Consider the following 12,208-nt stretch of genomic DNA (forward strand, 5'->3'; position numbering starts at 1 on the left):
CCAGTGCCTTAATTTAGTGAGCCTTTTGTTCTTTCTTTGCTTTTTTTTTTTTTTTTGTTTACTTTTCAACACTCTGGAGTGAGACTGGGACAATGGGAGTGAGGCCCTGAGGCTAGACCAAGTAAAATGTACCTTTACCACATAAAGTATAAACATTATTCAGCTACAGTATGGTGAATGTGTATTAGCATGAATTAAAATACATACCAAGATCCAGTTGAGCAGCAACATCACAACGTATATCCCCTCCAATTAAAGCACAGTACTAAACAAAGTACCAAATAATCCTTGGATGTAGAATATTTAGGTTGCTATATGATGTTTAATTCTAACAAATAACAACATTCATAAAATAATCTGAATAGTGCAAATATTGTAACCTGGACAAAACAATAGAAAATACATTCTAACATTACAATAGTTTAACATTACTACTAATTACAACTAGCCATTAAGTACTGACCTCAGATGAATCTAAAGCCGGGTCCACATCTGCATGCAACTGAATCGCTTATATGTGGATGTTTCTGCAACCAGTTGCAAGCAGTTGCGCAACTGGTTGCTTACAGTAGAGACAAGCTCTACTTTAAAGCAATCTGCTGAGCGATTTTTACTGACGTTATTTATAACGTGCACGGTTGTAACAACCAACCATATTTCGCAATCTCCTGACTTTAATTTCCTGTGGTAAAGTGGAGGTAAATTTACAAAGATGTCAAATACATGCCCCGTGTTTCTGACGACGCCTCAGCCAAGGTCTTGTCCACCATCTATGCAGCTTCGCTTCTGCTTTTAATATCGAATTTAAAACAACTATAGAAATGACGACTATAACAGCAAGTTCTTCATGGATAATTAGTGAAGCCATTGTAATGACAGACTGAAGGAATTGCCAAAAAATAAAATGCACACACTTCTAAAAGACGGGAAACTTGTTGCGCAACTACTTTGTCAGGTGTGGACAAAGCAGTTGCAAGTGATTAAGATGGCAATTTTGAGATTTGGTTGTGTAACTGATCGATCAGGTGTGGACCCGGCTTAAGTCAAGTTATAGCAATCAGACTTCCACTATGAAAAAGGCACTTTACACTTGGAGTATTGACTGAGAAATAAAAATAATTAAATATATCACGGCAGACTAAATGTTTGCAGGCCAAATAAAATGGGCTGCCAGTTGCCCATCCCCAATATAGAGATGTTTACAAAACAAAGGAATGACATGTAACAGATACAGTTTCTGAATGTATGTCCCATTGGAATAATTTTAGATAAATATATCAATTTGTTTTAAACGGTATTGCTGTCAGTTATTAACTTCAGAAACATTTCCCAGTTAAGCCTATATTACTAAAATTGCTAAAACTAGATTATAACCAATGGATTACATTACATTCATTTGAATGAGAAAAGTATATGTAATGTATTTCCAGACTGTGTGGACCTGCAGCTCCCCCAGCTGCAGTGCTATGCACAGAACGAAATGGAAGACGAGAGCAACACTTTTCATAAACAGGAGTAGAAATTGCCATGGTAACCACAGCAACTGCTATAAAGAAATACTGTCTGTAGTCAGATGCTTTCCTAAGAAAACAGTGGCCTCATAATTCTATATACAGCGAAATATTGATTTTCTGAAATAAATTAATATTGAAAAGGAATACTGCAGATACAAATGAGAATTGAATGGTTTGTAGTAGATAGTGGTGTTAATGATACACTTTTACCCGTTTCTGAGATGTTCCATGTGTATTCCAGAGCTGGGTGAAAATTTGCTACAGACTAAATTAACTTTTTTTGATGCTCAATTATATATATATATATATATATATATATATATATATATATATATATATATATATATATATAGCATCAAAAGAAACTTATCACTATTATAACACATTTATTTTTGAAAAAAATAAGGTATATAAATGATGGACTTTAACTAAATGTTTTTGGTTTCTTTTTAATCATTCACCCTTGACCATGACACGCTTGAGTGACTATGACTGAAGCACATGCCTAATTCAAATATGAACTTTCTGACAGCTGCACAATTCACTGCAGTGGCATTTGCTATCATACAAGCACTGTTCACTGCTACTGCCACTGCCAATGTTTAGGACATTTAGTACTCAAAACATAAACCCTTCTTCTGCTGCACCAAAGTCTGCATACCAATTACCAGTCTACTTAGCTTTTGACCATGTTAAGCTTAAGTGTAATTCCTGAGCAATTAAAATATATTTTTAAAAAAATGACACTATGCAAATGTCTAAATATAATAAGCTAAAATAACCATTCAAAATCCAGTGCATTGAATTTCCAATGGGTGTTAATATAAAATTAATTAAAGATTACAAAGTTGACATTTGACATAAAAAAAATTCATTTCAAAATAAGCTACAGCAGCTGCATGTGGCAGAATTGTGTTGATACTAAACAAAAAAAACATTTAACTTACTGTACTTTTGTATTATGACACACTTTTTTGTAAACAAGTATTCCTGAAAAAAACATCATGCCGTGTTTGTATCAATATACATGATACATTAATAATCCTGCATATATTGTAATACTTAGACACAATCCTACCCCAACCTATTTAACACTGAAGTGAAGAACGAGAACGGGGTATTTTGTGAACTAAAACAAAGCATGCAGTGTTTACATAACCTACAAATATGAAGTCAGTATTTGAAATAGTCTGAGATACGAGGCTCTGACAGTATAACAGTGGCAGCTTTGAAAAGTTACTGCCAGAAAAGGGTTCATTTTTCTTGTACAATACTCACCTGACCTGACCTAGAGGCTTATAAAATAGATTGGTGTCTCGAATATGAAGCAAATGTCTCAAAGCGTTTGGTCTGATCTGGAATAGTACCTATATTGGGTCAAAGCAGAGGTGGGATTTGGGTCCATAATGTGGGAGGGATGGGGGGGGATATAAATTCACAGCTATTGAAACATGTGAACTGCTTTTTTGGTGATTGCTACATTTTTCAGTTGTCTTTTTCCAATTTGAAAACCCTTTCGTGCAAAACTTTCCTCTTCACCCACTGCCACCAAGTACTGTATTGATTGGTCAACAGTGATAGGCTTGGTAGCATTAATTCCAACAAAAGTCTCACTATTTAATTAGCTAGCTACATATAGGACTAGCACTTTGGGAGTAAAATTGATGAGTGGGTTCAGCTTGAGAATGTACAAAACACTTAATACATTAAAATGGTTACACAAACTGTTTTACTGCTGTTTAAAAACTGATGCAAACCTAACCTAATACTACTGCCTTGCATTTCAAAGTTCAACTACATGAATACAACATACTCACTGTATCAATCAAATGCAGGAGTATTAACACAGTAAAGTTACAGAACCTATAAAAATGCATACCATCGTTCGTAATCAATTTGGGGAGCAAAGCCATTCATTCAGCTGCAAACCACTTCTTCAATTAGTCTTTGCTTTGCACTTTATTCAACAGCAGAACACACTGAACACATTTTTTCATGCAGCCTCCTTACCTAGCATTATCTTTAATGAAGCCGTCACTGAGACAATTAATAACATAAGTTTCTCACCGATTATTATTATTATTAGTTATTTATTAGCAGACGCCCTTACCCAGGGCGACTTACAGTCGTAAACAAAAAAAACATTTTAAAATAAAAAATAAATGTTAACTTACCAAGGTCAGTGTTGGGGCCTGCCAGCAGCTGTTTAAATTTGTCTAACCGGGATGCTTCTCTTTCTGTCATTACCGGAGAACCTGACGTGTTCTGATCAGCCATTCTTGCTACTAAAGGTATTAGCGGCCGATGTGGGAGAGACTGTTGCCTTTGGAGCGTTGCTCTTTCACCTACGCCCTCTAAAATAGCAACAAAACAAACAAAAAAATAATAATTACTGCACATTTCACAACACGTGAAAACAATTGCATTTTGTGTTCTTACATTTAGTGACTGGAGACATAATATAGGCTATATTACATATATTCAACCTACTTTCATCACCGACGTATTTTATAGGCATGTCAAGGAAATCATGTTATTATTCAAAAGCAAACCGTTCGCTCTGTTGGGAAGTTTAAATAAATGCAAAAACACACTACTCACACACTAAAATACAAAGTCACTTAAAGTTTCAAATAGTACAAAATGTGCAGATAGCATACAAAGATAGAAGCGCTGCTATTGAAAGCTACTTCATTAAAATTATATGTCTTATCAATCAGCAAAACTGTTTTCTATATTACATCACCACAAGATGGCACTATAAGCAGAATTATGCATTTATAATTCTAGTACAGTAATTGATGAAAACAAGTAAACCCAAAGAAGGATGCAAAAATGTAACTTGCATGCTCTTTTAACATTATTTTAATCAGTAGTATACTAAAAGTAATGTCTTATAACTAAATAAATCATTTGGCCTACATACTTAATTTCCAGGCATTACTTTCAACAAGGAACATATGATAATAAGTTTCAACTGTGTCAATAAAGGTTGAATACTGAAAAGTGGTAAAAGGAAACAGAATGTCTTCGTGCAACATATCTTCCAGCTTATCTCTGTAGGGTTTATAGTGCTAAAGTTTAATGTAAATGATTACAAAAGGACTGATCAGCAAGGTGTGACGTACACCTGGGGGATATTTTACCGTTCCTTGTCCTGAGCTGACTTTGTAATCAGGAAGATGAATAAGATTATTTTATTTTTTATTTTATTTTTTTAACTCAAATGCTACCATCTACACCTACTTGGTATTTAACAACATGATCTTGATAGCCTGTAGACAAGAATAAAATAAACACCACACATAACCAAAAAGCATGTTAGTAAGTAACAAAATTCAAAATTAAATCTATCAGTATCATGAAACAGTTAATACCCATAACCTACATGCACTAGTGCTTTCTCTCTGTTAGTTTACAATAGCTGTCGCACATTCTGATTTTGCTTTGCAAGTAATGGCTGAACAAAGTCATAGTATCTGCTTTGAAAAATATTGACTTCTTTGAAAAATATTGACTAGAATAATAAAAACAGGACATTTACCCTTTTGAAACAGATATTTTACAATGTATTAAATACTATACTCCATGAAAAGCTTATAAAACCATAGTGTTGTTGGTTCTGTGGCACACAAGCCCATACATCTGGTTCCATACTAGGTTAAAGCAAGTTCTGTTTGCATGCCTTACTTTCAGGTAGCCTTTACCTGCAACTCCAGGTAATTTCTCCTCAGCAGTGTCACTGGGGTGAAAGTGTCACAAGCTGCTAAGCCTGTCAGTCAATACATGAAGAAGCTGTGGTTGGTTAAAGACAGGAAAAATGTGCTGAAGCAGTAAAAACAAGTTCACTCCACAGATGAAATTACTTAAAGACTTGAAAGGAAGATACACTGTACAGAGCTTTTGTTTAATCTAGTACAGGACCAGATTTAATATTGTAAAATGAAATGTTATGCTGTGAAATGTGTCTGCATAGAAAATAAAAGTACACAACAGGTAAGATGTATAGAATTATGTCATTATCTAGAACCATTTCAATGTCTATAATTCATTAAAATTCATATCCCCTCATTGCTGCAGGTAGCAATGGCACTGTGTCTCAAGAAGTGATGAAAATCAGCTGTCAGACAATGTAAACAAACCAAACAGTAAAGTCTGACTTCTAAGGAATTTTTCAACTCAAAAGGCAAAAGCATGGAAGAATGTAGTAAACAGGCTGCAAGTCATACTCTCTTTAAATTTCATAAAACTGAACGCAATATGCTTATAAAAGGATCACGGAGATATTCACAAATTATTCATCCCAGTGATTTGCTTGTAGGGAAAGCAATATGTTTGGAGAAAATAAAGGAAAAGCCTTCAAATGAAGAAAACCTTGTACTTTCAGTTAAATGTACAAGGTACACATAGAAGCTCTTGATAAAATCTCCAGGTATATTTATTTGAAGCTTTAATATCACTTATTATTGTTACCACTTGGTAAATGCTTCAAGATAATATCTTATATCTAAAATGGATAGCATTTGTTAAAAAAAAAGCTATATGAACATAATTTAGATCTTTTATTTAACATCATAATCAAATAAACTACAAAATGATATAGCAAAAGTCTACCGCAAGCCATAATAGTAGTACAGTATCTTACATTAGATTTCGGAATGTCACTTTTTTTTTTTTTTTTTATTTAATTTGGAATCGCCAATTATTTTTTCTCCCCAATTTCGAAAGCTCAATTTTTTTTTTTTTTTTAAATATTTCAACCCAGCTCACCGCTGCCACCCCCGCGTTGACTTGGGAGAGACGAAGACGGACACACGTGTCCTTTGAAACGCGTGCCATCAGCTGTCCGCTTCTTTTCACTCTGTAGGCCCACCACGCAGCCACCTCAGAGCTACAGCGTCGGAGGACCACGCAGCTCTGGGCAGCTTACAAGCAGGCCTGCAGGCGCCCTGCCAGTCTACAGGGGTCGCTGGTGCGTAGCGAGCCGAGGACACCCTGGCCGACCTAAGTCCTCCCCAGCCGGGCGGCGCTCGGCCATTTGTGCACCGCCCACTGGGAACTCCCATCCACAGTCGGCAGTGGAATAGCCTGGACTCGCAGAGTGCCTTTGCTGGATGCACCACTCGGGAGCCCCTAAATGTCACATTTTTTAATTGTCAGTTTTACGTTAAGTATATGGAAAACTACAGTGGTATCTAATTCAATATGTTAACGTAACATTATTCAGCAGGTTTCATTTGACTTTATGATGCAAAATTAGTTAATTGTATAGGGTAATGATGCAAAACTTTTGACCATAGCTGTAGATAAAGATGGAAGATAACATAGCATTTTTCCACGTAAAGCCATTATACAGTCTATAACAATGACTGGAATATAATTTTTAGAATATTACAAACCTTTTGATGCTGCAATGTGTGCCTCACTGAAAGACTTCACCATTCTGTTTTCACTATAAGAACTTGAAGCGGTCTGTGTTACTACTTCCTCTTCATCATCCCTATCCTCCTCCTCTTCCTCCTCTTCCTCCTCTTTTTCAAAATGCTCTTCTTGCTGTTTCTGTTCCTGCAACTTGCTGTGGTTTTCAATTACTTTATTGGCTGTTTCCATAACAACTTCTATATTTAAGTTCTCGGCAGCCATTGCTAAAAGTTCGTCGTCATCTTCTCCAACATCCCATGCATCACTCGTAATGCTTTCAAACTCCTGAAAAGTTGTTGCTTTCTTTGGTTTCACTGTTGTTGTATGTGGCATGTTGCCGGTTTTCATTAAACTGAAAGAAATGAGAATATGCTCAGTATTGTGATTATTTCCCTATTGACATTTTCTAAAAAATATATTTTTTATATACATAATATTGTAATCTATTAAGAAATGGAACAAACATTTACCTAGAAAAAGGGCATTATAAGTTGTTTCATTATTAATACTGTAAAATGTCCTGTGGTAACAGGAGTTTGCAAAGGAAATGAGAACATCAAAATAACAAATCAATATCTCCCCTGAAAGGATACAAACTTGTATAAACTTTATCCATGTCTATTATTTACAGTAAACGCACATGCAGCAACATTAGGAACACTGTATAAAAACATGAATAAAGGAAACTTAGCGATCGTAATAGCTAACAAATGATCCATAAATGTCTCAAATGCAGTTTTTTTAAATAAACACAGTTTTAGCCAACAAGTATTTTTATTTTAAAACACGATCTCTGGCACTACGCTAGGTTGAAGAAATCTCTGTTTGCAAGACATGCTTTCAGATTATCTTGGAAGGAGTCATTTCACCTGGAGAGTCAAATTGTCCCCACCCCTTCAGGACTTACTTTTCTTTCAGTAACCAACTAGCTGCTTCATCAAATGACTGACATACCCTGCAGTCAGCAACAGAAAACCTTGTACTTTCAGTTAAATGGTGAGGTGGTTTGATCATAATATGGGGGCTTTAGCAGTTCAGAAACTGTGATTGAAGATCGAACATTTCACAAAATACCTTCTGCTCGTAGGCTGATTAGCAGACAGTTTGTCTTCCAACACAACAACGAACCAAAGAATACGGCTAAGTCAGCTCTGCAATCCTTGAAGAAAACTAAGATAAAAGTTCTGTAATGGCCTTCGTAATCACCACGTTTGCTTGTTTTTTGATAAAGATTATTTGTTAAAAATAATTGTGCATTTCACTTTCTTATAAAAATTGGTTAACGTTTACTAAATGCTTGTCCTTAAACTGTTACCTTGAAATATTGTATATTAAGTGTAGAGTGCCAATATTTTTGTTTGTGAATGTAGGCTATATAGTAAATGAAAGATTTATAAAATGTTGTTAGCAACAACCACGCTGTATGTAGGCCTAGAACTTAAATATCTCACATCAACTTGCACTTCACTTTTTCATTGTTTTTGTTAAATTTTCCATCTACTTTTTTATTTATTTACTTACTAATCACAGGAGACATACTAACTGTACCCTGGCCGATGAGTTCTCTAAACCCATTTAAACATCCTGTAAATCAGTGTTTCACAACAACCGGTCCGCAGAGGAGTCTTTGCCGGTCCCTAGCACGGGTTACTCCAAATGCAGTAAGGCATGACCGAGTGTTAAGAGATAGGGGTCATGACGTTCATTTTATCAATTCATCAATTAACTTTCAGCTTATCTTCAGTACACTAAACACAAAAACACAACAGTGGCAATGGCCCCGCATACACTTATATATCGCACTGTGATTTTATTTATTTGTTTTTATTTTAGGGTATTTATTTTGTCAGTGCATTGTTTTGTTTGCCATTCACTATGCCTGTCAAAGTTCACATACCTATACCTTTTTAATTTCAGAGGGACTAAAGTGTGCCTACCTCCTTTTAGTGTTTGGCACGTTCATAGTTTTTATTTTATTTTGACTACAATTTTAAAGTTCCATTGGCTCTGTGCTACCGAATTATTAAGTGCATAACAAAGGCAACACTACAGTGGGAGTCAATCAGGAAATGTGAAATGTGTCCAAATTAGCACAAATTAGGATAGACATCATGAGAAAAAAAACTGAACACATTCACAGTGGTTATTAATTTTGCTTTTTTCAAGCATTCTTTGACTGAAATACGATCCTTACATTTAAACATGCTCATCCTATTCACATGAACGCACATGATGAGCTACATGTCATATGCCAGAGGTACAGTCAGTATTAATACAGTGCTCCCCCTTTATAAGGCGGCCCTTTATACTGCGGAACAGGTTATAAGGCAGTACAGTCACGGCTCCCATTTGCCCCATAATGCCATTACACTAACACTAGTTGTCTCGTTATATGGTGGAACACAAATAGCACAGTCTTTTAACTATGGCTCCCGACTACAGCATTATAAAGGGGGAGCACTGTATCGGGCATAGTTAAGGAGACTGGTCTCGGTTGGTGTAACACATAATTAAAATGTTTATAGCAGACGTAATAACAGCTGGCGTGGAACTAAATCCCCTCCCCACCCCCGTTTCAGCATAACATGCACAGAATTGGCTGCGGCGTCACTTACTGTACACTTCGTAGCAATACATAAAATGTCGAAACAAGGTATGGATAATTATTTTGTCAAGAATGCCAAAAACGAAAATGACAAGGAAGATGATGACAAAGATGACTGTGAAACTGTACTTAAAGAACAGATTTATCCCGTCTGGCAATTTGGAGATTCACAAACCCTTAGAATGACGCGATGAAACCTTCAAAACTTATTAGGAGGCTGTGTGGTCCAGTGGTTAAAGAAAAGGACTTGTAACCAGGAGGTCCCCAGTTCGTCCCACCTCAGCCACTGACTCATTGTGTGACCCTGAGCAAGTCACTTAACCTCCTTGTGTTCCGTATTTCGGGATGCTATGTTGATATGAGGCCCATAGATACAATGAACTTTCATGTTAATTAATAAAAATAAAACATACTGGTCTTAAATTTCTTATTCGTAGTATACATTTTCTGCAGTACAGTAAAATAAATAAATAAATAAATAAATAAATAAATAAATAAATGAGACTAAATTTCAAACTATGATGATCGGTTGATGGGTAGAGTCAGTGCACTGTCATCCACGTATTATACTGTATTACTCGTAACACATAAAAAGCATATCCTGCATTAATATATTTACAATATGATGATTAAACATGATTAATGTATCTTAATTACACATATTATGAGCTCTGCAAAAACACAACTTTTCAACTCAGTTTTGACATGCAATGCATCGTTTCGCAGTGGGTTTAAATCATTTTCTGTTCTTAATAATCATTGTAAATGTTTAATTTAATTACACTGGAAAGAGTAAAACGAAAGTAACCATCCCTTCCTCATAACTCAGCTGTATGAATATTAAACCATTCATGTAAACAGAACACGTCACAAACCTCCCTGGAACTTTCGAGACGTTCCTCTTCCAGAATTGCTTCTTGCTTCCGTCGTTTGACATTTTCTGTTTGTTGTGCGTTATCCTTTTGCTCATTTAGAGGCTGCTATTTAAAAATGATTCCAAGACAGTGTTTATTTACTCTCAGTCTCTTCCTGAAAAACTCAGTGAGAAGCCATATTGACAGCCTCCAGCGAACAAGCTCTGTTTCTATTGGCTGGTTCAAGCAAACTATGGTTTTCCCCAATGAAAAGTGAGACTCTCCTTATGTGAGTAAAACACAAATTCACGGCAAAAACTCGTTTTTAAAGAGATGATGATGTCACGTCATTTGTCAATTTGGAGATTCACAAACCCTTAGAATGACGCGATGAAACCTTCAAAACTTATTAGGAGGCTGTGTGGTCCAGTGGTTAAAGAAAAGGACTTGTAACCAGGAGGTCCCCAGTTCGTCCCACCTCAGCCACTGACTCATTGTGTGACCCTGAGCAAGTCACTTAACCTCCTTGTGTTCCGTATTTCGAGTGAGACGTAGTTGTAAGTGACTCTGCAGCTGATGCATAGTTCACACACCCTAGTCTCTGTAAGTCGCCTTGGATAAAGGCGTCTGCTAAATAAACAAATAATAATAATAATTAGGCACCTAGAAAAAAAACACCCAGCAATAAAAGGAAAACATCTCAATTTTCTGGAACGAAGAAAAAGTTGAGTTTGAAGGCCAACAACATTTAATTTGTATGAGCACTTTTAAAATTGGTGAAGAACAAGAGCAACTGTCATAGAGAATAAAAGGCTCTCCTTGGTTTGCCATTCAGCTCGATGAAGCAATCAATGTCATAAACAAGGCAATGCTTTTAGTAAGTGTACGTCATGAATATGAGGAGGACCTTCATGAGGATTTAGTGTGCTGTCTTTCACTGCCTAAGAACACCATGGATGCAGAAGTCTTGAGAGCTCTGGACGAATATGCATCAAGCACGCACAACTGGAGAAGTGCGACAGTCTGTACTGACGGCACTGCCGCGATGACTGGAAGACTCTCCGGCCTCATGACTACAGTTAAAGCAGTGGTCCCAGAATGTGAATCTACCACCTATTTTATCCACTGTGAAATTTTGGCCAGTAGGAGATTATCATATTTTGAGTGACGTGGTGAGTATTGTCAATCAGATAAAAGCAAATGCACTAAATTCTCTTATTTTTATCCAGTACCAAACACGCATTTTAAAATCTGTGCCACTCAACAACCTCGCCAAATTCAAATTAAGTGGTCTCTGTCACAGGCAGCCACAACCAAAAATCTCACAAGGAATTTTAACTGTCAAAATACAGGACACACAATCAAACCTATGCCACCTGAAATAGAATGGTATAAAAGGGGAGAAATCAGGCTGTAAAAATATTTCACCATATTTTGAAATACCTTCTTAACTATTTAATAGTGCATATATTGTGTTGGCAGTATAGAACGTGTACTAAAAACTTGTATATGACTTACTTTGCATGGAGAAGGGGATCAAAAGGTGGATGTTGTGCTCCATACACATGCTGAATGCTGAAAGAAAACAAAAGTGAGTGTGACGTGCAACACAATCTGATCTGATCTCCATGTCTGGTGCGTCAATGGAGGTGGAAGATATGATAACTTGTATTCTTGTTCTCATGATGTACAAAGGGGTTTACAAATAAAATGTCATTATGTTATGAAGTATTCAAAATGTATACAAAACATTACAATTAAAACATCTATATTCTACAATATCACCAATATCATTCAGCAAGCAGTCACTTCCA

The 12,208-nt window shown here is 36.1% G+C and overlaps 1 protein-coding gene across 4 annotated transcripts in view; it reads right to left on the minus strand.

Moving 5' to 3' along the window:
* Positions 1-12,208, minus strand: part of tbc1d22a (TBC1 domain family, member 22a) — a 175,825-nt gene that overhangs the window by 162,614 nt on the left and 1,003 nt on the right. For all 4 annotated transcript variants that reach the window (XM_034024634.3, XM_034024635.3, XM_059027176.1 and 1 more), the window contains exons 2-4: positions 11,913-11,969; positions 6,914-7,287; positions 3,689-3,868 (exon numbers count right to left, since the gene is read on the minus strand). In XM_034024634.3, the coding sequence (XP_033880525.1) occupies positions 3,689-3,868; positions 6,914-7,287; positions 11,913-11,969 (611 nt within the window). The remainder of the gene's footprint in view (positions 1-3,688; positions 3,869-6,913; positions 7,288-11,912; positions 11,970-12,208) is intronic.

The sequence above is a fragment of the Acipenser ruthenus genome, chromosome 7 (genome assembly GCF_902713425.1).
Source record: "Acipenser ruthenus chromosome 7, fAciRut3.2 maternal haplotype, whole genome shotgun sequence".
Lineage (NCBI taxonomy): Eukaryota > Metazoa > Chordata > Actinopteri > Acipenseriformes > Acipenseridae > Acipenser > Acipenser ruthenus.